At 32.4% G+C, this 27,650-nt stretch overlaps 6 protein-coding genes across 12 annotated transcripts; 2 read left to right on the top strand and 4 right to left on the bottom strand.

The window, feature by feature from the left end:
- Positions 1–1,938: 1,938 nt before the first annotated feature.
- On the bottom strand, positions 1,939–10,674 carry LOC112782976 (uncharacterized). 6 transcript variants are annotated; one of them, XR_011879363.1, is made up of 18 exons: positions 10,172–10,588; positions 9,856–10,017; positions 9,062–9,241; positions 8,880–8,937; positions 8,398–8,448; positions 7,873–7,955; positions 7,452–7,539; positions 7,204–7,245; positions 7,036–7,110; positions 6,857–6,925; positions 6,023–6,138; positions 5,544–5,656; positions 5,011–5,090; positions 4,675–4,795; positions 4,183–4,249; positions 3,933–4,068; positions 3,145–3,353; positions 1,939–3,040 (listed from the first exon to the last, which is right to left on the bottom strand). XR_011879363.1 is itself a non-coding variant. In XM_072231698.1 (18 exons), the coding sequence occupies exons 2-18, from the start codon at positions 10,435–10,437 to the stop codon at positions 3,279–3,281; spliced, it is 1,746 nt and encodes a 581-aa protein (XP_072087799.1). In that variant the 5' UTR covers positions 10,438–10,517; positions 10,600–10,674; the 3' UTR covers positions 1,939–3,278. The 6 variants fall into 6 exon arrangements, 4 of the variants coding, with proteins under 4 accessions (XP_072087799.1, XP_025681464.1, XP_025681467.1 ...); XR_011879362.1 differs by having other exon boundaries at positions 3,969–4,068; XM_072231698.1 differs by adding an exon at positions 10,600–10,674 and having other exon boundaries at positions 1,939–3,353; positions 3,969–4,068; positions 10,172–10,517.
- Positions 2,266–4,445, top strand: LOC112782977 (uncharacterized). 2 transcript variants are annotated; one of them, XR_011879364.1, is made up of 4 exons: positions 2,266–2,680; positions 2,940–3,345; positions 3,490–3,538; positions 3,908–4,445. XR_011879364.1 is itself a non-coding variant. In XM_025825683.3 (3 exons), exons 1-2 carry the CDS (start codon positions 2,266–2,268, stop codon positions 3,317–3,319), a joined length of 795 nt encoding a protein of 264 aa, XP_025681468.1. In that variant the 3' UTR covers positions 3,320–3,345; positions 3,490–4,423. The 2 variants fall into 2 exon arrangements, 1 of the variants encoding a protein (XP_025681468.1); XM_025825683.3 differs by having other exon boundaries at positions 3,490–4,423.
- Positions 10,315–13,818, top strand: LOC112783387 (GDSL esterase/lipase 1). The gene is made up of 5 exons (XM_025826321.3): positions 10,315–11,576; positions 11,907–12,028; positions 12,660–12,884; positions 12,966–13,221; positions 13,461–13,818. The coding sequence occupies exons 1-5, from the start codon at positions 11,255–11,257 to the stop codon at positions 13,694–13,696; spliced, it is 1,161 nt and encodes a 386-aa protein (XP_025682106.1). The 5' UTR covers positions 10,315–11,254; the 3' UTR covers positions 13,697–13,818.
- A 625-nt stretch (positions 13,819–14,443) lies between these two features.
- LOC112783388 (UPF0496 protein At4g34320) lies at positions 14,444–16,325 on the bottom strand. The gene is made up of 2 exons (XM_025826322.3): positions 16,094–16,325; positions 14,444–15,891 (listed from the first exon to the last, which is right to left on the bottom strand). The coding sequence occupies exon 2, from the start codon at positions 15,869–15,871 to the stop codon at positions 14,750–14,752; it is 1,122 nt and encodes a 373-aa protein (XP_025682107.1). The 5' UTR covers positions 15,872–15,891; positions 16,094–16,325; the 3' UTR covers positions 14,444–14,749.
- Positions 16,326–18,807: 2,482 nt separating this feature from the next.
- Positions 18,808–19,938, bottom strand: LOC112786621 (F-box/kelch-repeat protein At3g23880-like). The gene has a single exon (XM_025829990.1). The coding sequence runs from the start codon at positions 19,936–19,938 to the stop codon at positions 18,808–18,810; it is 1,131 nt and encodes a 376-aa protein (XP_025685775.1).
- A 656-nt stretch (positions 19,939–20,594) lies between these two features.
- LOC112784949 (deSI-like protein At4g17486) lies at positions 20,595–23,871 on the bottom strand. The gene is made up of 4 exons (XM_025828333.3): positions 23,592–23,871; positions 21,675–21,932; positions 21,307–21,594; positions 20,595–21,130 (listed from the first exon to the last, which is right to left on the bottom strand). Exons 2-4 carry the CDS (start codon positions 21,886–21,888, stop codon positions 20,886–20,888), a joined length of 747 nt encoding a protein of 248 aa, XP_025684118.1. The 5' UTR covers positions 21,889–21,932; positions 23,592–23,871; the 3' UTR covers positions 20,595–20,885.
- Between the last annotated feature and the right edge of the window lie 3,779 nt (positions 23,872–27,650).

Raw genomic sequence — 27,650 nt, 5'->3', positions numbered from 1 at the left:
AGATTGAACTTTACATTGTCAACTGCATAATAATGCACATGGTAAGTGTTTTCATGGCTGTGGAGACCTCTATTAAGATCTCCTGAGATCTTATGATATGGAATGGATGATATCCTCATCATTTAGTGCTTCTGTATGTTATGTTTTGTGTTTGTGTCAGTATCTGTTCTTAATTGAAACCTTGTTCTTGTAGAAACATGTTATTGTTCTTCTCAATTTAGCTTTACTGTGTCAAACACACATTCTTTTTAAATCCACAATTATACAAATAAACAATAAAGTTTCATCTTTAGTGCTCATAATTGTTTGTTAGTGTTACTTAGTTTGGAAGGTTAAAATGGAAGTTGGGATGGAATAACTTTAACCATGACAGGGGTAAAACAGAGATAAGTAAAATGTCATAAGAGAATTGTTTCAGAAGCATTGTATCAAACAGGTACCGTACAAAATAACTTTCTCTTTCTGTAATATTCATATTATTTGTTTCTCTGCTGAGAAAAACAAAAGATATGGTCAAAACATAAATTCGAAAGTAAAAGAATTAAATGAGAAAAAGTGTTACCTTCTCATTCTTGTTTGGTTGATGGGTTGCTTGATTCTTGTGTCACCTTGTTCTTAAAGCAGTTCTACTGAGTAAGAGAGTATATATAGATTCTCTTACCCACTATGAACACACCTTTCTCCTTGTGACACGTGGCAACTATTGTGCATCTTTGGTTATGCTTTTGAAAAATGGTGTGATGATAATGCATGACCATAAAATTCAAATTCCATAGCCTCATCATAAGTTTAATTCAAATTTTTTTTCTGTACCTTATTAAATGTTATAAAAGATAATATATTTAAAAGGAATGGTTCTTCATATTTAGTTATTGCCATTCTAGATAATAACTGAATCAAAATGTTATTCGTACACTAAAATTAGCCGCCAGTGTATAAAAACATGTGTGATTTAATTTATTTTTAATGTGTATTTGTATTCCAACATGTATTTTATACTGGTAACTGACTTTGGTGGCTGATTTTGATGTACATGTAACATAGTCCTAATTGAATATACAAGTGGATAAAGTCATAACAATTAAGAACAATGAAACAGGCTTGAATTTTTGTTAGAGTCAATAGTACCTGAAAGGTTAGAAGCTAGAAAACTATGAAGACACGATAAGGAATTTATTCGTGTTCTTTCTTTCTTTTTAAACTTTGAGGTTGCGTGCATGTTATGCTCTATATTATCCTAAACTTTTGTCTCAATGAATCCAATAATTAGCATATCTTAGGTGTTATTTACACTTAATCTTGTACACTATATCAATATTTATTAATGTTGCAAGTGCGAGCAGTATATGAAGTTAGTCCCACATTAAAGAAAGCAAGGAAAAGTGAGGAGTTTATAAGATGAGAGACACATTAACTTGATGTTTTAAAGTTTTGAGTTGGATGTGATGTCTTCTCATCTTATGTTTTCTCGCTTGACTCCTCTCCGATGGTCTAGAGCTTCATACGGTTGGCCCAACAATATTACACTAATCTACTATTAATTTATCTTATTATTATGAATAATAATAGTAATAACACATTTGAATTTGATATCAGCTAAGATAATAAACATATTATACTAGAACCAAAAAGGCATGTGTTTAACTTTTAGTTTTCAAAATAATGAATTATTGTATCCCAACTCTGTTTCATATTCCCATAATAAATAGTAAGCTAACAAATTTGAATATTTCACTAGTGATCATCATTTAAAAAACGTAGTATATTGCCAAATAATGCGATTCCTTTCTTAATCAAAGTCCAGAGGTGCTAAATTCTTTTTCTGTAACAAAATTCCTAGATGCATAAATCACCATCCCCTGAAATTTCCCATCTCTATCCCTTCTTTTTTAACATGATCTTGTATTACATTAATATTAATTAATGCACGTATACAAATTACAAAATGAAAACTTGTGTAATAGGTTTCAGACATTACAATAACAGTTTAGATTAGAATAATATTTAATCAAAAGTAATAAAGAAATTTGGTATATATTCTTTGTGGGGATGGCCTAATAATATGCCTCTTGTTTCCCTCTTTCTATCTTTCACAACAATAATGTTGATATGGCCTATGGAGATTCCATTCCAATCCCCTTTGAAACTCTATTTTTACCACCACAATTCCCTCTCCATTTTCTTCAGCCATGACCTAAGAAAATTTTACATAAGTCCAATATAACTATGCCTTGTTCACATCATAAATCATAATTGATCATCATAATGTATTCTTCAAGCAATTCTTTTCACAAGGACACAAACAATAGCATGATGATGAGTAGCATGAAATATAGTGAGATATCCCATTTTGGGCACCCAAAACACAAGCTTAGATTTGAGTACTCTGAATTTCCATTCAAGTGTGATGGATGCAAGGAAATTGGAATAGGTTCACGTTACAAATGCTCCATTTGTGACTATGATCTTCACATGCAATGTGCCATGCCTTCCCCAACTCTTTTCCACCCTTTCTATCCAAAGTGCTCCTTTCAGTTCCTGTCTCGCCCCCCGGGGGACATCCCCCGTTACTGCAATGCCTGCGAGAAGGTTGTGGCCGGCTTCCTCTACCATTGCGTGTCGTGTGGGTTCGACCTTCACCCTTGTTGTGCCAAGCTTCCAATGCTTCTTGAGGATGATGGTAAGGTTAATTACCTTCTATTGCAAGAAATGTGATTATTTATAAGATAGTTATTAGTAAACTATCATTTTTACCTGCGAAAGTTTAGAACGCTGACAAATTTATTTATGAACGAACAAAACTAACTTTGTACTTGTGGGTATAATGCTAGCTTTATTCATTCGTGAGTAGATATGTCAGATTTTGAACTTTCATAAGTAGAAATGGTAGTTTACTCTTAAATTAACAATTTTTTTATTTCATCTCTTGTACTCGACAGAGGTGAAGCTATATCTCTACAAGAAGGTATCTTCGCCATGTCACCGCTGCGGCCAAAAGGGGCGGAGCTGGAGTTACAGATCAAAGTGCAAGAAGTACAACCTGCACGTGGCATGTGTGAGGGACATGATCATTGAGAGTTGGCACGAGATTTACATCGGACAAAGCAAAGGGAGAAAAATGGCAGACACAATAGGGATTCCAACCATAAAGAACACTCTTCAGGCTGCTCATAACAACAGCAGTAGGAGCAAAGGGAAGAAGGTCAGGAAGTGCTGCGAGATAGCCGGGATGGCGGTGCAGGCAGTTGTATCCGCCGTCTTGGGAGATCCAACGGCTCTCATTGCCGGAATTGCAGGGTCACTGATGTCACGCGCTTGATAAAAGATCTCACTCTGTATGAATGTGTAAACACCTGAAATAAGCTCAGCATTTAGTTAAATTCGTTATTACCACTTAAAGAACTACATAAACCAGTTCAGTGTATTTCCATTGTCCATAAATGAACTAGAAATCTTTTCTCAAAATCTGAAATTTCTCTCCTATTGCAGATTTGTTGCATATTCTGTCTTGGAATAGTAGCAATAGAAGATAGCGAAGGTATGATTTGCTCACATTCCAGGCGAAAGTCATAATTTGCTGGAACATTCTATGGTCATAATAATTTTCCTAAGAAAGAAATTTTGATATTCCAAACGTTGCTAATTGTGTTCTATCATTGTGACATTCTTACATAAAGTTACTGCAACAAATTTGGACATATGAATCCCGATTTCAGTTAGCTAGACAATTAACGTTGTTACAGTTATTCTCTGGTCCATTAATCAACATTGGTTGCTTAACAACTTGTAACATCTTAACGAGGCTGACCAAAGAATGTCATAAACCGACACAATAACAGCGACATAAAATAAGAAACACGAATATCCAGTTGATAGCAACTAATGAAACTTATCATCATATACGCAGGAACAAATGCAATAAAAGGACATGCTTATTGATAATGCTTCTTAAAATCATTGAGAATAACCCGTGCAGCATTTCTCCCAGGAGATCCCATGACACCCCCTCCAGGATGAGTTCCACTTCCACATAGATATAAGTCTCTGATTGGTGTCTTATGATTTGACCTGTTTCACAAAATATTGTTCTTTCTTTATAAACATGCAAGCAGGCAAGGCCCGCACACACACACACACACACACACATATATAACTTGTGATTCATGTGCAGAATAAACTTACCAGCCTTTCACAGGTCGCATTAAGAAGAGTGAATCCAAACCCATAGCACCATGGAAAATATTTCCTCCTACACACATTTGTTAATTTTCATTGTCAAAGAACTGCACCCTACGAAACTCATGGCCTGAAGAAAATGCCAGAGCAATTATACTTGTATGATGTGATAAACAGGAATTCGTTTAAATATTCAATGCAAGTCTAGATGACTTAAATAATAAATTAAGAAACAAGATATACAGAAGGGGTCATGATTTTGGAAGTTATTTCATCTCAAGCATCACTTTCTGATCATGGTTCAAGCAATGTAATCCCATTTGAACGGAGGGGAGGGAGAATAGTTTTTGAGAAGTAGCCAAGACACATGCAGGGAAGGAAAAGCAGCAGAATTGGGTGTAGATTAGTTCTCTCTTATTCTATGAGAATTTTCAAAATCCATCTTCGACATAAATAGGCTTCACTTTTTTGAGAAGGAAAACTCGGTCTTCATCTTACCTGTCAGTCCAATTTCCCTTTCCAGATCTGGTGGTGTCAGCATGTCATAACCTATGATAGACGAGCAGAAGCCAGGTGCATGTTCATCGATCAAGTTGAAACATCTTTTTGCATATGATTCCTATAGTCCACAAATATGATAAATATCTAAACAGATATGCAAACAGAAATGCAAAAGAAAACTCAGGAATGAGGTCAAAGAAGGTAGACGCAGAATATATATATATATATATATATATATAAGATCAGTCTGGTAATATCAACTACATGGTTGCTTAACAAATCAACAGTTCTTCAACATAGTGAATCTTAGCAGTTTAGGCAAGCATAACTTACTCTATATTCAGCATTGTCCCAGCTACCATTTGAGGGTTTATAAGGAGTATATTGGGTAAATAAGCTGATGACATGCTTACCTATAAGACAGGACATTACTTAACAATTGTGCTATTTTTATAACATGCAAAACAGGAAAACTAAAATTATGAAATAATCAGGTCTCATGAAAATAAGAAAAAAAAATGGTTATTTGTTAATAGAATAACTGTTGTTTCTTTTGGTGGGCACCTCCAAACCTTGCAACTTAAGAGTATGTCTCTACGAAGATGGATATATGCACGTGCATTAAAATTCCCAGTTAAAACAAGTTTTTAAGTAGTAGAATCATAATGCACGTCTTGTGTTTCTCTAGTTCAGTTCCATGAGATTACATAAATAAATTTATAATACATGAGAACTGAGGAGGTGTATATGAATAACCTATAAACCATGCTCTGCTATTTACTATTTCAATTTTATAACAAAAGGTTAAAGGATTCTAATTACTACATCCAAATAGATAAAAATACATAGCTGAAGTGAAGTCATACCAGGTGGTGATATTGTAGTATCCAATGAAGAAGGAATTGTCATCTCCATCACAGGCCTTCGTGATGGTAAGCCATTACAAGCATCTTGACAAGCTGATCTGATCTCCTCCATACTGGCATAGCAATCATATACAACAGGAAATACAACAGCCAATTGTCAACATTCTATTTGCAAATTTCACAGAAATACAACGCCATGACTTGTCATCAACTTGTAAACTTTTAATTTCCATTAATTGGCATAAATAAACACAAGACATTCAGCACAACTAATAATATCAGGTGTTTATTTGTTCGATATGTCTTAACTATCTCTACTCACAACCTCTTGCCGAACTTAATATTAATTCTCAAATCACAACATATGGCTCTATGCCTCTATTCTCAACATAGATAATGGTATTCATCTTTCTGGTGCTCAGACGATTGGCCAAAAGAGAGTAAAAGTAAGTCTTCAACTTCTCCATACTATAGCATACCTTTCACAACCAATATGGATGGTAGCTGTGTGCTGAGGACCCACTTCTTTATTATTTAGCTTGCAACAGTGGAATTGGGGCAGTTTATCGACAGCTATGTTGATCTTTGTTGTTCCCTATTCCAAATGATTTAGAAAAAAAAAAGGGATAGAGAAGAAGATATAATATGAGGGTAGTGCAAGCCTATTAATGTTGTTCCTTGCAATATTTGATGTTATCTTTTGACTTGCAAATTTCTAATAAAGCAAAGCAAATAAAAATATCACATTCAAAGTGGTATCAAAACAGTCAGCAGAAATTCCAAGAACTTCTTCAAATATTTTTTTCTTTTTCTTTTTATTCATTCAAATTCAATACACATTATTTATGTACAAAAATTGTCTGTATGGTGTATGAAAAAGTAATCCCAAGAAATAAAAGAATACATGCATTAATCCCTTTTTTACCTTCAATTGGGAGAGACTTTGAAGTTGGAAAAAATCCAAAATAGAGAAATTTACATGTAAAAAATACAAGTTTCAGGGCAAAATAAAATGTTGAAAAAAAACCACGATGTTAACTTTCTTCAAATATTAACCCTATCTCGAACAAAAGATTTCATGCAGTTAACAGTGAATCTTAGAAAACTGTGGTCTAAATACCTAATTACTTGATTTTCTGATTTCAACCAAGACAATTTGAACAATGAGCAAAAGAGATATACGCATCTAAAATGACAGGTTGCAGAGCATAGGAAAATGCTGAAATAACCAACTCAAGGTTAATATGTTCTTCAAATGTTTACTCTATCACAATTCTCAAAGAAGATTTGATGTTTAAGAGAAAGTTTCTTACAGAGCTGTAGTCAGAATACTTAATTGCACGAAGAAATTCAACAGGAAGAAAATCATGAGGTACCAATTCCTGCCACACAATCCAAACATAACTAAGAGCTGAGAAATGCAATTACTTTATACTAGTATGATTTTTCCGGTCTAGCCTCATATAAAATGAAAATATTTCAAACTGCTTACCATAAAGGTCTTATAAGGAGTAGCATTTGATAAAACAATTGAAGAGTGCACTTTAGTCCCATCAGCCAATAATACCTAGATTTTCAGCAATAATAATCAACAATCACAATCTCATAACAAATGCTGTTTTTGTTTTTTTTGGAGACTAAGTAAAACAAGCCAACCCACTCCATTTGCCCTTCCAGAGTCTTCCACCATCACCTTTAAAACCTGTTTCAGTTGTCAGCAATGAGAGGAAGGAACAAATAATCGCCATGGAGAAAAACTTAGTGCTTTCTCTTTATGAAAAAACACTTTAGAATGAAATATTAACAAATCAAATATATGAAAACATAACAAAATACTCATGTACAAACTCAATGGCGATAAATCCAGTAACTTCATATGAGACAGCGAAGCATTAGTGGGAAACACACCTCTGTATTTGTTTCAATAAGAACTCCAGCTTCCTTAGCGGCTTTACTTATAGCTAAGGATACAGCACCCATCCCACCTTCAACATGCCTACACATGAATGTATTATATTAATTGCTTACTCAATAAATGATTGAGTTAATGCACACTAGGCTCCAGACTTAGAAAGGATGTTGGTCTTCATGTGCAAGACTACACCTTCTGAAGACTATAACAGTGGAAACTTGCTGAAATATAAAAAAAATCCATTCTCATTTTGACCTGCATTATTTATTCTTTCCAGTCCATTTAGATTAATGATACAACTGGATAATCTTTTCTTCAATACTAGTCATTGAAACAATATGATGCAAAACCAGCAGCCAGTTTTGTTCTTCAATGTTTCCCTACAAAATTAATTAACCAACAGAGTTTGATACTCACGACCAGATATTACGGTCGCCGTCTGTTTCACCCACAACATGGTGTAGCAGAACATATCCACTTCCAGGAGTGTTAATGTTCATCTACTAAAAAGAAATTAAAGAATTAAGAAAGGAAAAATATGTTAGTTTTAGAAGCACAAACTCATGAGTACAAGTACAGAAGAGTAGAGAAACAAGGTTGTTTATGTTATATGCATGTGTAGCTTATTTCAAATCAAGTCTAACAGGAATCCTTCACCAAAGAAAATATTATTGCAAGAGGACCTAAAGTGACGTCTTGTTACCATATTATATGTGAGCATAACTTTCTTGGAACTAGTTTAACAGAGAATATACACAGTGAATCACGGGAGGGAAAGATATCCTTCCTAATTATATATGGCAAGGACTGTTTAATTTATAAGAGGAACAAAGTGTGTGTGTGTGTGTGTGTTTTGTAGGTCAAATTAACAAAGACGCTCAGTAAAGTATGCTATACTAAAATAAAATTTCATAATATAAAATAAAATAAGAAAACTCTTACCATACTCCCAATAATCGCATCTCCCGCAAGTGTAGCCTTCAATAAATTTGACTGCAGCCCCTCCCCCACCCAAAAAAAGAAAGAGAGAAAAAAGGGGAGTAAGTTAGAAATATCGAAGGTCAAACATTTGGGTCAAGTGAAATAACATTAGGAAACCTCCATTTCACCATCCTTAACTATGAATCATATGCACTTTGGTCTCTAAGCTAAAAAGTTGAGATACCATAAACACTGTTAAATATTTGAGCATAGACATGATACATGTACGATAACCACATTCATTAACTCTGTCACGTTGTCAATACTTCAAAGCCACACATTATGAATATAAATAATGCAGAAGAAATATCCTCCTGGATCTTATCTCACTCAGATAAGAATAATCAATTAAGTGCACTAAAATGTTCAACATCATCAATCTGGGGAACAGATTTAACTGAAAGTTAAAAATTTATATAAATAGTAATTAAGCAGATGACAACCTCAAACCATTTGTCCAGGACTTTTGAGGTTGGAGACAGTAACAACTCCATCAAATCCCTGACGAGTAATGATGTATTATAGTCAAAATCAGAGTATACGTCAACAGATAAGACATCTATTTGAGAAGATGAAGTCCCGGTTCCAATGAAATTAAAACTGATCTGGAGAAAGTAAATCTTACACTATGCCTTTTTGTCCCAAGGAGAGTGTACGCCGCAGGAGCTGAGCCCAAAACTTAGAATTCTCCAATTTATACTTCAGCCGATCAATTGTAGAAGCACTCCCATGCAGAGCTTCAGGTGTAGGCGAATCCAAAACAAAATCCATGAAGTTACAAAACTTTTGGAGTTGAGCTTCATATCTAGAAACATGATAAGAACAAACTTTTCCGCATAAATTAGAACATGACAACATCTTTACATTCAAAGATCACCAGGATTATTTGGTTCCAATAATAGATTTCAAGAGTTTAAAATGAAGAATCAAATGCCTAAAGCAACAAATGCATTTTGGTATCTTAGAAAGGCATAACCACTAAAAGGAGCATCCACTCCAATTGCAGACCTTAGTTGGTCACGGATAAGAAATTGAGAAGCATCGATTTGGTTCACTTCTCTTCAAATTTCTAAATTTCAACTTCACTTGTTCTATTATTTCCTCTCTTCACATCCAGAACAATTAGCAGCAAAAATATTGGAAAAGTAATAAACACAGCATTTCTGAACTCATGTATACTTTATAGACATGAGTATGAATCAAGTCATCAACTTCCAAATCATTAGCTCTCTCAGCATCTACATTACTTTTCTTTTTCCCTTTTTGTAGGGAAAAAAAACTCTCTTTCCAGCTTCATGCAGATTCAAGGGGAGAAAAAGATTTTTTTTTTTTTTTTTTTAGTTTACATTTGACTTGGAGAACAGGTGAATAAAAACATTCTAAAATGAAAAAATCATTATACATATTCATATAGAGTACCTGAAATAAGCATCAGCATCTTTCTTTGAAAACTTTGAGATCTGTAAATAATCCTGCTCATCACTCTGCCCTAGTAGAAGGTAACGTCCATCAAGAGTGGGTGTAAACGACGATGCCATTGGCTTCAACAGCTTCAAACCATGTCGTTTCAACTCCAACTCTCTTTCAATTCAAAGTAACAATGAAACTCACCCTTTACTCTCATCATCTTACTAAAATGATAAAGTAACAACGGAATTTCCACCTTAAATTCTGGTTTTTTTAATTATTAAATATTAATTTTGGTGACTGAATTGAAGTGAATGTAACTGTATACCTGATGATTTGAGGACGGAGGAGACTGAGGAGATAGCTGCATCGAGAGAACTTAAAGCCTGGAATCAGCTCCTCCGTCACGGCAGCGCCGCCGATGAGGTGGCGGCGCTCGAGGACTGCAACGGAGAGGCCCGATCGGGCCAAGTAAGTAGCGGCGATGAGTCCATTGTGGCCACCGCCGATGACTAAAGCGTCCCACTTTTTATGCCTGAAATTGGAAGCGGTTGTGACGGCGGCTGTGGTGGTGGTTAAGCTTCTCCGCCACATCAATGAAGGTAGATTTTGTTTCACTTGCCACGTAAGAAAACAGCTTAAGCTCAAAATTGATGATTAATCATTCCACTAATCTAAATCCATTAAAATTGACTGTTAGTTAAAAATGTTAAACGGAACAAAAAATTTTGATAGATAAGATAAGAAATTAAATACTTTCTTGATCAATATTATTAAGCTTGCTCTCAAATCTTTTCTTGTCACAAACGTAATTTCATATAAGACAAATTTGAGAAGTGAAATTAACTACATCACTTATTATTACATTGAAAAAAAAAAACTCTGGTCAATAAATTGAATAAAAAATTGAATTTTGAATTAAAAGTGGAATAATTCCTTCAGGTCAATTTTAACTTGGAATAAATATTACGCATCTAAATTTTTTTATGAATTAAGTATACCTAAATTAAATAATAAGACTTAAAATAATGTTAATCATAATTAATTTTTGTTATATTAGATTAATTTGATTGATTTTTTTTTTAAGATAAATATTATTTTATTAATATAAAATAAAAGTGTTTTCATAACGAAGTACAAAAGAATTGGGTATTTTCATTTATCACCAACTGTGACTGAAAGATTAAGAGCTTAAAAAAAAGTAAAATAAGAGTAAAGAAAATTAGCAGCATCTATCAGGTATAGCTCACGAGTTCACGCACTAAATTGCTGGCTTCTTTCACTATCTCTGGGACCGGACTAATTTGATTGAACTTAATTAATAAAAAGACTTAGATGTACATTGTTATTCTTCAACTTTTCCTTGTCATTGTACCATTGACTCATGCATATATAAGCAAATCAAATTGACATGAAAATTGAAGCAAAACCTATAAACAAAATGGCAAGTCTAAAATTCAATTATTTCTGCTTCTTAGTTTTCTTTGTTGCTAGCAATATCATCATCCTTGATCCAACTTTGTGCCTCGGCAATGGAGATGATGATATGTGCCTCGTAAGAAAACAACATGCTGCACTATTTGTGTTTGGAGATTCATTATTTGATGCTGGAAACAACAATTACATAAATACCACTGCTGATTTTCAGTCAAATTATCCACCTTATGGTGAAACCTTCTTCAACTACCCTTCAGGTAGATTTTCTGATGGACGTGTGCTTCCAGATTTTATTGGTAAGTATTTAATCTTCATCTTTTAACCTTTTACAGCTTAGAAAATTTTTCTAATCAAATTTTTATCGATTTTAAATTAGTGAATGAAAGTGTTAATGTTGCAACTTGCAAGTGTGAGAAGTGGTGAAATTAGTCCCACATCAAAAAAAGTAAGGAAGAGTGAGGAGTTTATAAGATGAGAGATTCATTAATTTGACATTTTAAGATTTTGAGTTGAATGTGGTATTTTCTCATCTTATGTTTTTTTACTTACAGAAAGCTTAGAAGTGATATAAGAATTTATAAGAAAATCAAACATTAATTTTGATTTTAATATAATTTTTGTTGCAGCTGAGTATGCTAAGTTGCCATTGATCCAACCATATCTATTTCCTGGTAATAAAAAATACAGTGATGGAATCAATTTTGCATCAGCAGGAGCTGGAGCTTTGGTTGAAACCTATCAAGGACTGGTTTGTTTGAGAATTATTATTAATTATTTTGCTAGATACTTTGAAACTAAGAAAAGAACTTGATTTAAATGTTGTGCCATATTCTCTGTCTCTCTATTAAATGATTTTGGAAATATTTATTTAGGAAAAAGTATGGATGATATCACTTTTATTTGACTTTGCAAGTTATTAGGATAAGAGCAAACAAAGAAAATCAAAGGATTTGAATGTGGAAATTAAAGGCCAAGTCTTTAGTTGTTTAATTTACATGATCACTTCTTTTCTCGTTTAATTTAATTTTCAAAATATGAAATAAGATTAGTCATCTAAAAATTTTCAATAGTTCTGAAAATATTAAATCATCAAAATAAGTAAGGTCAACTTTTATTTCATTTTTTATATAATCTTCTACAAGCATGCTATAAAGTTATTATCAGCTTAAAATATATCAAGTCATAGCTAGATTTTTATTACGTGTACACAAAAATCAATTACTAAATTAGCCTTCCATATAAAAAATTTTCATAAAATATAATATACATATTGAGAATGAATTATTATGCAAAAATACATAATAGCTGATTTAGTGATTAATTTTTTGTTTGTATAACATTTTTTTTTTGTTATTCATATTATTTTGTTCCACTTATAGGTGATAGATCTAAAAAGTCAATTAAGTTATTTTCAAAAAGTCAGCAAAGTATTGAAGAAGAAACTTGGAGATACAGAAGCTAAAACCCTGCTAGCCAAAGCTGTTTACCTTATTAACATTGGAAGCAATGACTATTTAGTCCCCTTGTCAAAAAATTCTACAAGTGCATCCTCATATGAGAAATATGTAGGCATGGTAGTAGGCAATATTTCAAACGTAATAAAAGTAAGTAATTATACCATTTATTTAGTAACAATTTCTTAATTAATTAATGTATCTAATATATGTAACACATATATTTAATAGGGAATCCATAAAGTAGGAGGAAGGAAAGTGGGGATTCTTAACCAGCCACCTTTTGGTTGCGTTCTAGCACTGAAGATAAGGCTAAATGGAACCAAGGGTTCATGCGTGGAAGAAGCTTCATCATTAGCCAAAATGCATAACAATGTCCTTTCTGTGGAACTTCAAAAGTTAAAGACACAGCTCAGAGGATTTAAATATTCATACTTTGATTACTATAATTGGGTTTTTGATGTAATAAACCACCCTTCAAAATATGGTAAGTAAATTTGTGTTATTTGTGTGTGAACCAATCATGTTATATATTGAATAGAGGTATAATTGAGAGAGAAAAAGAAAAATATCAACATTTCTTAAATTAACAATTATGAGTGGAAAATAAAATGTTATTTAAGAACAAAGAGAGTAATATTTTTCATAAATTAATGTATTGCTATAGCAAATGAATATTTGATATCCTATATGATCTAATTTTTATGCCTCTAAAATTTTGTGAAGGCTTTAAAGAAAGTGGTGTGGCATGCTGTGGGAGTGGCCTTTACAATGGTGATTACACTTGTGGGGGTAAAAGAGCATCCAAAGATTATGATTTGTGTAAGAATCCAAGTGATTATGTGTTCTTTGATTCGGTTCATCCTACTGAAAGTGTTAATAAGATTTTTTCTCAGATTATGTGGAGTGGAAATCAAACTTCTACAGGTCCATACAATCTAAAAACACTATTTGAAGTTTGATTTCAGTTCAACAATGCATGTTCAGATTAAATAAAAATCTTTATGTTGTTTACATTGGCAAAAATAAAGGCTATTAATGGATATGTATAAAGTATAATGAATAATTGTTGTTCCTTAGCTTATTCTTTTATTCTTTGTTGCTTGTGTTGACTAAATTCTCATATATTCCCTATTCATCGCACACCGTTTTTTAACATCAATCTAAACACAAACTTAATATTATTAAGGATTTTGTGATCATATGTCACTATTATGAATATGCATTTTTTTGAAGAGTTCAATAGTCAATGCGTAAATTAAGAGGTTGCGGGTTCGAGTCTCCTATCTTTCCAAATTTTTAATGCCAATGAGTAATAGCTCAAATGGCAGTCTCTCCATACTCAATTAAAAAGTTGTGGGTTCGAGTCTCATATAAAAAAAAAAAAAAAAATAGTCAATGCCAAAATAATATAGGAAAATCGTCCTTAACCCAAATTATTAAGTGATAATGAGGAATCTTTGCATTTATTAAGTTGCTTTTGACTTTATCCTTTTAATTTTTCTTATCACAATGATTCGCATCTTCCATGAGTAACAACGACCCTTAAATTTATTCCTCGAAAATGTGACAGACAGCATAGAACACGTTATGTTTCCTTCATAATTATGAACAATTAAAATATGTTAGAATGTAATGGGGGAGGTTCCCTTGAACTAACTGAAGAGTCCATGCAATTCCATCATAGCTGAGAATTTCTTGCACCAAACTTGTAGAAAAGGTCATTCTTTTTTACTTTGTATGTAAAACTAAAAAGAATTAGTTCATCAACAAACAAATGATATTCAGACACGAATGAATCAATTACATACATTCCTCCTTTTTGGTCTGCAAACAAAGATATTTTAGCTGTCTACACATGTCAAATGACTGAAACTCCTCTACAAACATATACCCCCAAGTTTTCATGGACCTATGCTAATAGAAAATCAATGAAATTTCATAAATATAAATAAGGAACACATCAATTCCTCAACAAATTAAGAGTTACTTGTTGCCAATGCAGAAGGAGGACTTCAGCTGTGAGGAAGCATTATAATTTTTTGTAGAACCACTGTCCTTGCCCTCATAATGTCACGACTACACGAATCGGCTTGGACTCCTAAATCTTCAACATTCTTCATAAATACTCCCAACTTCCTCTTGATCTCCTCTATTGCAACCTTCACAGCTTCTTGCTCGATGGCAAAATCAACATTCTGCATCAGAGATTCAATCTCAACTTCCAGCCTATCGATGAGAACCCGGATATTCTCCAAATCCTTTATAGCAACATAAGTGCCAACTTGTGCCGAGATACCTACCCCCTTTTCCCCTTTAAGTGCATCTTCATATTTCTTCAACAGAGAGTCAATCCACCTCCCCATTGAGCCAATTGGGATCGCAGTAGCAGCAGCCAGAGCGGCTGCAACATGAGGCGAGGCAACGGCTGCTGCCACAACAGAGCATATCAATACAGCAGCAACAGTTACCACAAATATAACACTTGACACCTTCCTCCAAGTATGTATGTATTTCAGCTTCTTATCAATCTTATTCGTTCTCAGCCGCAACTTCTCAAGCATAAGTATCTGCTGGTTATACACAGACTGGTAAATTTGGAAGAATTCCTCAGTAAAAGGATCACCAGCAGCCTTGAAATTCTTCAGCCCCTGCAGTGTCCTCACGAACCGGCTGCTCCCAACCTCAGTTTCCTCATCAAACAGTTGGAAGGCAACAAGGATAAGCAATTGGTTATCCGAGGCGCGCTTCAGGCACTTCTCCAGCGCATTGTAGAAATCCAATGTCTTCAAACTGTTATCAAAGTACTCCTCAACAAGATCAAATAGCTCTTTGTCCTTCCAAATATCTCTCTTGCAATTCAAGATCATCTTTACAACATCCTGATTCATATCCAAGAGGCATTTGGTAACTTGCTTGAGCGATTCGAACGAAAGGGAGCGGAGTTCCACGCCAAGAGCAATAGTATTGATGGCTTCATTCGTGCGAGTTTGAAGTGCGGCGTCAAAGGACTGCATATCAGAGTCAATTTTGCAAGCAGCCTCATAAGAGCTCAATTCAGTGGCTACATTGGAATTGAAGTTGATGCCAGCAGAAGATGATGCTTCAGTGGTGTTCTTGCTCAAATGGATCCCCATTGCTTCAATCCCGATATAATCTAGTTTTTTCAATTTCAAATCCAGAAACCTAATTTGTCACTACACCAAGCTAAGTAATCTAATCTAGGATCTATCCAATAAAATCCTACTTTCATGGATTAGCATACATAAAAAATCGCACTATATAATAATAAATAATAACGAAATTGATGAAGAATTGGAAGTCAAGCATAGGAGAAAAGATGTTTGAGAAGTTCAAACCTTATAACAGAAACCGAAGAAGAAGACGAAGAAATCCAAGAAGATAGTGACTACGAGAGAGAGAGAGAGAGAGAGAGAGAGAGAGAGAGAGAGAGAGAGAGAGAGAGAGAGAGAGAGGGGAAAAGGAATGGAAGAGTGTTGAGAGTTGAGAATGAAAAAAGAAATGGCTTGCACGCTTAAGAAAGAAAGAAAGAGAAGAAGAGAAAAATGAAAAGAACGCGGGAAGGAAAATGCAGCGTTATAACTTATGAGTTAGAATATAATTACGCGCAGAGCTGCATCGAGTGACGCCGTGACGGTGAAAACTGAAAACTCAACTCGATTCAAAAGGAGGCTTTCTAACTTGGGAAGAATAAAGAGTACAAGACAAGACACTGGCTTCTCTACTATGCACTATGCCCATTAAGGTGCACCGTGCACCGTCAACTTTTTTAAACATACATTTTGCATTTTTCTATAGTAAAAAAAGTTATAAAATAACCAAAAAAAATTAACCTTCTTATTCTAATATGAGAGCCACCCGTATAAGACGTTTAAAATATTTTTTAAGAATTAGACCAAACAAGTTGGTTTGACCGAAAAACTGATAAACCAAACCTTGAATCGATCTATATTAATATTTTTTTATAAAAAATGACTATAATACTCTTATTATAAAAAATAATTAAAATATTCTTATTTTATATATTAATTTTTAAAACTCTAAATACTAATCCTATAATGACATAGACAGAAAAGAATATTTAGGATGTAGAATTCTCAAAATTAATATATATATAAGTATTTTAATTATTTTTTATAATAAGAATATTGTAGTCATATTTTATAAAAAAAATATTAATTTAGATCAATTCAAATTTGATTTACCGAATTTTTAGTTAAATTGATTTGTTCGGTCTAATTTAAATATAAATAATACGATTTAATCGATTATATGTGCTAAATTTTAATTACTAAAAAATATATTTTTTAAAAAAGATGTTTTAAATGTATTTGTGACTTTGTGTGAGTGACTTCCTATTAATATAGGATATGTTTGTTTTATTATTTTTGTGAAAAAATGGATTTTGGAATTTGATTTTTGTATATAGTTGAAAAAAGAGCTCAAGATTAATTTAATCAAAAGCTATTTTATTAAATTTTTTAAAGAAATGCATACTGATTTTATAGGAATTTGGTTATTTTGTTAATTCAAACAAATATATAAGAAAGTTTTTCTTTATTTTTTTATATTTATAATAATTAGGTTCGGAGTCATTTTTTATTTTTTGGCCAGGTCAATTTTAGTAGAGAAAATATTTCCATGACTTGTTTCAAAGAGAAAACAACTCACCGACCTTGCACAAAAATGTTAGAACAAGAAGGCATGATTAATAAAAAAAACTATTAAGCTATCAACAACTTATAATAATAAATAAATCAAAGAGAGAGAGAGAAAGATTTTTAAAAAAGACATAATGGTTTAAGAGTTTAAAATTGGTATTCAAAATCATATTTTGTTTGCATAAGTGATGCCAAAAATTGGTTACAAGTCTACAATTTGATCTTACAAAGCATAGATTGAGTTGTCAAAATGGCGTACATAATAGTTACAGTACCTGGCTTTTATATTAAGCAAACTAAACATGGCAGTGGCTGCATTGTGCAGTTGCTATTCGTATCAAATTGGGAATGTAAGATAGCTATAAGAAACATTTGACAACTCAAATGGTTAATTCATGAGCTGAGGTTTCTAGTGAATGCAACAGGGGACAATTTAGTATTAGCAGTGCAGCAATGTCAGCAAATAATGATAGCATCAAACTTATCATTTTACAGTTCAATGTCAATTGTGACTTTTAACAGTAAATTTTCTAGTGCATTGAAACAAATTTTTAGGTGCTAATGTGATATGTAATTCTTGGACTTGATAATTTTGTTGACAAAACAGCAATAGAACACTAAAAGCAGCTCCCTCATTTTGTTATGATACCCCTCCCCTCCCAACCATCCCTCTACAACATCATTTTAGGATCTTAAGTACATCTAACTTTTTCAGTGGCAAACAATTCTCTCATTAATCAATATTTCATCATCTTTTCTTCGTATTAACTATTTTACAGCAATAAAATTTAGAAATATGGAAAAGTACGGGGAGCCAATGGAATATTTGTACAATGCGTACAATGGAGGTTTATGGAGTATTAAAGATATAACCATTAGTGTTACCTTTTCTCATCAGTGTAAACTTTTGGGATGAGTAGTATCATGACATGATATTAGAGCTCTAGATCCGAAAGGTCAAGAGTTCAATCCTTAGTGAACCCCAAAATCATCTTAAGCTGCTATCCTAGCAGGACTCTTAGAATATACATAGTTACCATCCTATTAGACAACGTAAAATCATGAAAATCATGTTCTAGATTCTTACTAATGAAAAATTCAATTTGTCTGTAAACTTCATCCAACAATTATCAAAAATTAATAAACTTATGCAACAAGTAGTCACGATAAGAATGCTAGAATTTTATGCATTTGTATATATAAAGTTTGCAGCCAAAATAAAAGTGATCCGTCTACAAATTTAGATCCAACAACAAAAAGTAACCAAAGTAAGAAAACACCAAAATAATCACAATGACCTGAACTTTGCTAGACCTACATGAAATATAAGGATTTATTAAAATAACATAACAAAAAGCTGCAGGAGCAAAACTTTGAATAGGAACCGAATTTTAACAAGGCTGAACCAAGCTCTCAACATAATCAAATGCATCGAAGTCAAGATTGTTGATGTTAACGCGTTTAACACTATTATCTCTTCGGTCATAAAAAACTTCCTCAAAACGATGCCTGCCTCTCATCATGAAGATATTTCCATTCTCAAATATAAACTCCGGAAATGATAGCATTTCAACACCGAGATGGTGAAAACTAATCTTTAGCAATTGAGTCCAAGAATTTTCATCTCCAAACTCCTTCATTTGCCATGCAATAAAATGAGTGTCCTTGTAATTATGAAGAAGATACAGGCTATTTCCCGAAACTCCCAGAATTGGCGTTTGACCGGGGACCTCATCGATACCCTTTGGAAGCAGAATCTGTTTATGTGTATCCGATTTCAGGTCAAAAGAAACAATCATGAACATATCAAGTGTAACATCAGCCCAATCATAACCAGGTCCATGCGGGTTACGGAGAACTAGCCAATTAAGAGTGCCACCGATGAAGTGGCCATTAATATCTTCAGCGAAAAGCAGAAAAGCAGGGAGACTGTTGATCGTCTTCCAAGAACGGCCACGGAAGCTATAAACTTGCGCAGAAGAATCCCGAATGAGAGTCACTACCTTGTAACTGTCACTTGACTCATCATACCCAAACCCAGAAGAATGATACACATTGACACGTAAGCACGGCGAGTTCTCTGAAACAAACCCTGTGAGAGGGTTCCATAAACGAAACCAGATATCGCAAACACCGTTGTTGTGGTCGCAAAGCATACGGACCACACAAACCAACCCGTTGCATGAACCCGAAACCCAGTCATCTACATGTAGAGAGTGGCGATTCTCTTGAGCATCAAGAGAGGTTGATGGATTTTGGATGAAAGATTCAACGGTACTCAACACTAAGTCCAGTTTTTCTTCTTCGCCGAGGGGGAGCGCTGGTGTTCGCGTAAAGAGGAGGATGGCGTTTTTGGGTGATCGGTGAAGGTGAAGTTTGACGAAGTGAGGGTGGGAGATGATGGAGTTCCATGACTTGCACACAAGCTTGAGGCGCGTGACAGGCTTTGCAGGAATCCAAGAGAGGATCTCCATCACCACTTCACACAAGAGGAGCGCCGCTCTTGGGTGTTGAGCCGCCATGTGCATGCATGCCCTCAAAATGCAATTGCAAAGGTAGTTTTGGCACACTTTTTAATTTAGACGTGGGAGGAGAAATGGTGTAGGAAGCAGCTATTGAGTGTATAAATGCTTTACGCAAGTGTGGTGTCAAGAGTAAAAATCGGACCGTTCGATTTTTGAGTATACAAATTGGAGAGTTTGATTACCTTCACCAAAATTTAAATTTTCTCTTCCACACTAATCAGACTGTCTGATTAGTAAACTTAATTTTTTTTACAAATCCTGTTTCAGAAAAAATTGTTCCCACGTTCATGTTTAACACCCACATTTTCCATAATAATGCACAAAACACATATACTTCTCATATCCAACAAAATAAACCCTAAAAGTAGCAATAATTACGTTTAGTAAAATAATTTTTAAAATTTAAAAATACTATAAAAGATATAAATTTAATTGTTAAATTTAAAAATTAGTTAATATATAAAGTACATTAGATTTTTAAATTTTAAAAAATACAAACTAACTCTAGAAAGATCCACTTTAGTTATTTTTAAATAATAATAATAATACAGATTAGTTTATTGATTTTTTTTGTTAAAGTTGACGTTATCTTTGACTTTGACTTTGAGTTTTGAGTTACTTCTCATCAAAAAAGAAGCAGCTGGATCTGGATATGAAGGAAATGAAGTATCTTAGTTGAGAGAAGCTCTGCTTCTAGCACATCAATAATAATACATTATACATTTGACATGAATTCACAATCAGGAAAATATTACAACCCAAAACAAATAAACAAAGAAAAGAAATAATGAAAACTGCCAAATCCTTAAGCTAAGATATTCAAAATGATGACTATGGACAGAAAATTTTGCACTTCTAGAGTTGCTGAATTATATGATGATGATGATGATAAGATTTCAGTTAACCAGAAACACAATAGATACTCTACAGAAGAAGAATAGTTATCATTTTTGCTTTGGTGATCCCTTTTTGGATCTCTTTAACTCCCAAGGTGGTAGGCAACCTTTATAATGAGAGTGCATAAATAATGAAGACATTGATACTTCCCTCTGTGGCATTGAGATTGATGACAAGCAACTGAATGCTGTTCTTAGCCTCCTCTTTTCATTATCACACCCTTCAAAATTTGGATCATGCTCAACTGTAGTTATTTTAAGGGATTCTGGAAGTATGCAATTGCAACAGGAACCTACAAGAAACACATGTTAAGTCAGTTAAACACATGTAGTAATCTTGCTTGCTATAGAGGCTGGAAAATTATCATCAAGTAACTCAGTTCCTTGGCTAAGATTTTAGGATGGAGTGGACTGTGGAGTGCAAATTAGTTCATAAAAAAATATGGTTTTTGAAGAAAATTTCATGTACCTATTCTTGCAAGTCTATTGACCCATTTTGGGATAGAATTGCCAGTCAGCTTGTAACAAATATCCTCACAGAAATGGTTGCAGTTCTTGACAATCAAGTGATATGTATCGCCGTTGTAATTCGCAGATTGTCGCTCCATGAAGTCTCGAATCTGGAGAGGATCCAAGCTAGTAGTTCCCATGTATATAGACTTCCTAAACTTAAAGCCAGGACACTGCCTTGGTTCAACCTCAAAGACACCACTTGTTGGATAGTCATGAGCTCCAAATGCATATTCAATTCCATAAACTGCCAAGGCAAGAACAGAACAACTCTGTCTCAGACAATAATCATGGAAACAAAAAGGGAAGTAAGTTGTAAAAGCTTACCTTCTACAGCAGAGTGGAAAATTCCAAGGCCTGCCCAATACATATAGCCATTTACTGTTGTCAAATCATATACATTGAGATAAACAGGTGCTTTCCCAGGAATAATGCTTCCAGCTGATTTCACTTTAGAGAATATGCAAAATGGGGTGGCTGATTTGTCTTTGATTCGAAGACGGACCACAGAATGCCAGCTACTCTTAAATCCTGATTTCATTTTACTGATGGTACCCGGAGCCTGTTAATAACTATATTACCTACCTGCATATCAGCATATACATTTAAGACCAAGGACAGAACATTTAAGTACTAAGTTATCATGTAACCTAGGTAGTTCAAATGATACTTTCATCAACCTAGATCCATGTTCTTCAACTCATGATACTTTCTACTTCTTACATCAATGATTAAAATATCATTGTCAGAATATCTAGTTGAAGGATTGTTCTATATTTAGTAACTTTTAACCTATGTTGCAAGCCACATAATTGAGATAATACTCAATTTGGTCCCTGAACTTACACGCGAGTCTCAATTTAGTCTCTGGAGTTTCAATTGTCTCTATTTAGTCCCCAAACTTTGTGAACATAACTCATGTTAGTCCTTGAAACAATTTTCAACGTACAAACGTTAACGGAACACTGTCGTGACAGCCAGATGTCACGCTAAACTTTGTAAAATGATGTCGTTTTGGTTTTGACACTCAAATAACCTAAAAACAACATCCTAAATGGTGTTTATTAAATTTTTACCTAACAAAATAAGTAATACGATGTCGTTTTTGAGCTATTTAAATGTCAAAACCAAAACTGCATCATTTTACAAGTTTTAAGGTGATGTTTTTATACTAAAATTGGTCTCATGGACTAATATGAGGCACGTTTATAAACTTCGGGGACTAAATAGAGGCAATTGAAACCTCAGGGACTAAATTGAGACTCGCGTGTAAGTTCAGTGACCAAATTGAGTATTATCTCCACATAATTCGCAATAATATCAGCTATGTACTCTGATAAGACAAGGATGTTTAGTAGTTTATGTTCAAACTTCATACACAACAAATATACATAGTTCAAAATCTGTGGAATTTTAACCATGGATTTGAGACTAATCACTAGAATTTAAGCAAGAGACCGCACAAGGGGCTTTAAGTTTTCTATGATAGTGAAGATTTTTTGTTATATCTTTTTCAAACAGACACAAATAGTGAAGATCTTTTGGTTATATTATCACTTTGTTAGTATATATGACCCTACTTGGGCCAAATAAAAAGGCAGTATCTGAAGCATAGCATATGCTTATGCAGTGCCCACAAAAAATAATTCAAGACATTAACATTGGATTCTTTCATAGTATAGTATACTTCACTTTTATTTTATTTTGAACCATCTATGCCTTCAAAGATTGTTTCAGTAAGAGTAATGATGTCACATCTGGAATCTTAAGAAAAATAAGAACAAGAAGAAGGGGGAAATAAAATTCAAAGATTGTTTCAAAAGGTGTAAGTAACTAATAACCTGAATTTGGATTAATACTAATAGCATCAGCTTTTTTCCAAAAGACAAGGAATGATTGTGATGTTTTTTATTTTTTGAACATTATTTTAAAAAAACACACCAGATTCAACAACTATTTTTTATTGAAAAAAATTCTAATTTTCCTTTTTCCTTTCAAAATGTAAAACCAAAAATCTAACTAGTAAACACAAGAACTTGTAACATCTTAATTTGCAACCTTCAAACTAAGCAAAATTTAGAGCATGTAAGATTTTATTAACAGTAATTAAGATCTAACTCATATCTGAGCTAAAATAGTTGAAAAAAATAAGAAAAATAAAAGTTGAAGAGTATAGATCAGATTAGAAAGCATAGGAGCAAAAGAAGAAGAAATGCAAGAGAGATTAACATAAGATTAAGAAACCTGTAGTTGAAGAAGAGAGAGTGAAGTGAAGAAAGTTGTGGAGAGGCATTGTAAGTGGTAAAGAGTGAAGAAGAGAAGGCATTGGAGGAAGGAACACAACAATGTGTTTCTGAAACTCACAGTGTGTTTCTGACACAAAGCACAACACAAACACACATTATTAGAGTAAGAGGCTTCAAGTGATTGAACAAAGAGAAAGAGAGAGAAAGAAAGATATCTTTTTTTTTTTTTTTTGTGTAATAACTAGTAAGAGTGCAGAGTGCAGACACAAGCAGCTGCTTTGTCTTCTTTTGTGACCAATCACCATTTCAATCATAATTTCATTAATTTCACATATTTTATATTTATTTTGTTTATAATATATTCTGCATAAAAAATTATTTGTAAAATATTTTAGAGTAAAATAATAACAAATAAACTTATTTTTGACTGATTAGTTCTTAAAGAAAAAAATATTACAATTTAGTTTAAATTAAGATTTTTTATTTTAATTATAGAACTATTTTTAAAGTAGTGTGTTCGTATTTGTTATTCTGTAAAACTTTATTGATATTTTTTTTAAATTAATACGTCCAAAGTATAAATTTTTAAAAATTTATTTATTACTTTACTCAATATTTAATTTTAAATAGGGTAAAGTATATTTTTTATCCTTAAAGTTTGACAAAAGTTTTAAAAATACTCCTAAGTTTTATTTTGTTTTAATTTTGTCCCAAAAATTTTCGATTTGCATTAAATATACCTCTAACGGCTAATTTTTCAAAAAATTTAAGACCAATTCAACAACAATATCATAAGAACAACCCTAAATACAAGAAAATCAAGCATAATTTTCATGCATTATTTTAGATTGGTCTTAAATTTTTTGAAAATTTAGCCGTTGATGGTATATTTAATACAAATCGAAAATTTTTGGAATAAAATTGAAATAAAATAAAACTTAGGAATATTTTTAAAACTTTTGTCAAATTTCAAATTAAATTTTCATGCACTAGTAATCTGGTATCAATAAATATATAAGCCCATTTAAACAACTTTCCTATGTGCAAATACACTGCTTTTCCTCTTTTTATTTTTATTTTTTTGGGGTTCAAAAGTAGTTCTTTATATTAGCTTTAAGATTTTATTTTTATTTTTTTATAATGTAAGGTTTGTTTTAGTAAAAGTTATACTTATATACATTGAGATAAATTATGGTAAATAATCATTGTAATGGATAATTATTTGTAAGTATTTTTGTAAGAATTTGTGTAAATCTTTAAAGAGTAAAGACTAAAGAGACATACTTTGACCTAAGAAATGATTAGTGTTTAATCTACTTCAATTTTGGTTATGAAAAAATAGATAATGATCTATAATTATATAATATTTTCCTACATTTTTTTTCGATCTTCTCCATATATAAAAAACCCTAATTAAATAATATTGGCAATTTTTCTTTAAAAAAAAGTTAACATCCCCAAGATTATTAGTCACTGAGAAAAAAAAAAAAAACCAAGATTTTTTGCAACTAAAAGTAAAAGTAAAAACCCGAAAGAAATTCTGTCCGGATTTGACAAATTGACATTGACTGAATATCATATTGCGTTGAATGATGACTCACTCTATCTCTTTCTGGATTTTTTGCTTTATCGAAATCTGGTCTTTTTTTTTTCTTAATTTATTTTGATTAAGCAATTCTCACTAACTAATACATACTAATAGTAATATTTAGTGTAATACTTAGTTACTAGGTTTTATAAATTATATACTAAGCATTTGTTTTTTTTTTCCAATTGATACTTAATGTAAAAGAGTATAAGACCTTAAATTCTCAAGTCAAAATCCTTACTCTAATTTGAGCATACTTTAAAAAGAAAAATATTAAAATATAATCACTAGCTATTGCAAAATAATTTTTATTTGGTCAATAAAAATTAAAAGAAAAAGTACTATATCCCATGGTATCTATCGAGTTTATTTTATCTTTTTATCTAATATATTTCTTTTCCTCCAAATATATCATGGGATAAAATATACTTTTTAGTGAAGTTTGACAAAAATTTTAAAAATATTTTTACATTTTATTTTGTTTTAATTTTGTTCTAAAAATTTTCAATTTGCATCAAATATACACTGACGATTAATTTTTAAAAAAATTTAAGATCAATTCAACAATAATTTCATAAGAACTACCTTTAACACAAGCAAATCAAGTATAATTTTCATGCATTATTGTTATATTGATTTTAAATTTTTTAAAAAATTAGCCATCAAAAATATATTTGATGCAAATTAAATTTTTTTAGAACAAAATTGAAATAAAATAAAACTTAAGAATAACTTTAAAACTTTTGTTAAACTTTAGGAACAAAAAATATTATTTATCCTGTATCATATTATGCAATATTTACACATTTTAATCCTTTTCTTTGTCACCAAAAAAAACATAATCCTTTTCTTAGTTTCTTTTTTCTCTTCGTTTTCCTTTTTGTGTTTTTGGGATACACAAGTTGTAAAAAAAAATAAGGATTCCACACGTTGATGATGAAACAGCTGGAATGTGATTAGTATATTATATATGTAATCGTCCTTTGAATAATATAATACATTATATTGTTCTTCCATGTATCTGGAGATGGTTCAGGGAATCCTATGAACTCCAGCTATTTCAGATACTTAAAAGAGTTCAGATTTTCATTAAAGGAAAAAAAAAAGGAATAATACTTCGTATGCTAATTAACAACCAAATGCAATTTAATATAAAACCAAAGAATGTTGTTATTTCACACTTTAGCATTGAGATGCATCATTCTCTTTTGGTTTCTTTAGTTTAATTTATATTTTTCTTTTTTCGTTATTTCAAATTAACTTGTGAGTTGTGAAGTACATATTTGAAACTATAAAAATCATTAGAGTATTATTAGGGTTGTTAAGAAGGTAGTTGATAGGGATAGATTTACTTACAATAGTAGTTAGATATGTATTTATAAATAGTTTTGTATTGTTTTATTATCAACACACTTGAATAAATTTATTTTTTTAGTTTTCTCTCTTAATTCTAACATGATACGAGAGTCATGATATTTTTTATGAATTTTTTGAGTTTTTTTTATTTATGACCAAAATCTTTTTTTTTTCCTATTGCAGTATTTTTCTCTCATTTTTCAATCATTCTTCAACAATATTTTTTTTGTCATAAACCACATATTTTAATTCTTCACAATATTTCAGATTTCATAGATTAAATTTTTCCATGATATACCTTCAGACACGCCTCCATGTATCACCAATATCCGCTACTCAATCTTTTTCTATTTTGGTTATCCTAGCTATATTTTTTGCCTCTTTTGTGACGGTTCTAGCACCGAATTGAGTCAGCGATTTCACTATTATCTTTGTTTTGCGTTTTGAAATGACAGAATTCAACTCCACCATTTGCTGTTGCTGCTGGATGTGCTGACATGCATTACTTGAAGTGTTGTTGCGTGTCAACCACCACCTTTATCACCTTCTGCAATATTTTCACCCATTTTGTTTATCAAATTTTCAGCGTCTTCACTCGTTACCACTCACACCCTTGTGTTCGTCTATCCATCCCGAATACAAAACACCCAAAACCACTATTCTTCCACTCGCATCCATGCTCCTCCAGAAGTTGGTTGCTCCGTCGCTCTCCATCTATTTCCATATTTATTTTAGATCATCTGATTAATGGGTCAGATTAACAGTGTTAGTTTTATATCAGCTCTACCGTTAGATCTGCTTCCATATCAACGGTCCAAATCTTCCACTCATTAGTCCAACATATAGCCATATTTAACACGGTTCTGACTCACGTCTCTGTCTGACATTCTTCGCCATTGACCTTGCGTTGACTAGGGCTTATTCGTAATTAGCATGCTGACATGGTATCCTCAACTTATATTATGTTGCCATGTGTCATCGCAATGCTAATTTGGCAAATGATGTGGCAGTTAATGTGTCATCATTTGTAGGATCTCTACTAAAATTTTTTGGTGTTATTTTTTCGATTTTGCTCTCTATTTTTACAATTTTTACTCTGTTCTTGATTTCACT

The sequence above is a fragment of the Arachis hypogaea genome, chromosome 20, assembly GCF_003086295.3.
Source record: "Arachis hypogaea cultivar Tifrunner chromosome 20, arahy.Tifrunner.gnm2.J5K5, whole genome shotgun sequence".
NCBI lineage: Eukaryota > Viridiplantae > Streptophyta > Magnoliopsida > Fabales > Fabaceae > Arachis > Arachis hypogaea.
This window is presented reverse-complemented; position numbering and strand designations above follow the sequence as displayed.

What these genes read in the sequence shown, in the direction of transcription:
- LOC112783388 (XM_025826322.3), bottom strand. Translation starts at nt 15,871, where the DNA reads ATGGGGATCCATTTGAGCAAGAACACCACTGAAGCATCATCTTCTGCT.
- LOC112783387 (XM_025826321.3), top strand. Translation starts at nt 11,255, where the DNA reads ATGAAAATTGAAGCAAAACCTATAAACAAAATGGCAAGTCTAAAATTC. An exon ending in TTGAAACCTATCAAGGACTG is followed by an intron (nt 12,029 to 12,659) that starts GTTTGTTTGAGA and finishes TTCCACTTATAG; the next exon opens with GTGATAGATCTAAAAAGTCA. An exon ending in ATATTTCAAACGTAATAAAA is followed by an intron (nt 12,885 to 12,965) that starts GTAAGTAATTAT and finishes TATATTTAATAG; the next exon opens with GGAATCCATAAAGTAGGAGG.
- LOC112782976 (XM_072231698.1), bottom strand. Translation starts at nt 10,437, where the DNA reads ATGTGGCGGAGAAGCTTAACCACCACCACAGCCGCCGTCACAACCGCT. An exon ending in GGCGACCGTAATATCTGGTC is followed by an intron (nt 7,540 to 7,872) that starts GTGAGTATCAAA and finishes ATTCATGTGTAG; the next exon opens with GCATGTTGAAGGTGGGATGG. An exon ending in GGGACAATGCTGAATATAGA is followed by an intron (nt 4,796 to 5,010) that starts GTAAGTTATGCT and finishes TGTGGACTATAG; the next exon opens with GAATCATATGCAAAAAGATG.
- LOC112784949 (XM_025828333.3), bottom strand. Translation starts at nt 21,888, where the DNA reads ATGAAATCAGGATTTAAGAGTAGCTGGCATTCTGTGGTCCGTCTTCGA. An exon ending in TTTCCACTCTGCTGTAGAAG is followed by an intron (nt 21,595 to 21,674) that starts GTAAGCTTTTAC and finishes TTGCCTTGGCAG; the next exon opens with TTTATGGAATTGAATATGCA. An exon ending in CAATAGACTTGCAAGAATAG is followed by an intron (nt 21,131 to 21,306) that starts GTACATGAAATT and finishes TGTTTCTTGTAG; the next exon opens with GTTCCTGTTGCAATTGCATA.
- LOC112786621 (XM_025829990.1), bottom strand. Translation starts at nt 19,938, where the DNA reads ATGGCGGCTCAACACCCAAGAGCGGCGCTCCTCTTGTGTGAAGTGGTG.
- LOC112782977 (XM_025825683.3), top strand. Translation starts at nt 2,266, where the DNA reads ATGTATTCTTCAAGCAATTCTTTTCACAAGGACACAAACAATAGCATG. An exon ending in AATGCTTCTTGAGGATGATG is followed by an intron (nt 2,681 to 2,939) that starts GTAAGGTTAATT and finishes TGTACTCGACAG; the next exon opens with AGGTGAAGCTATATCTCTAC.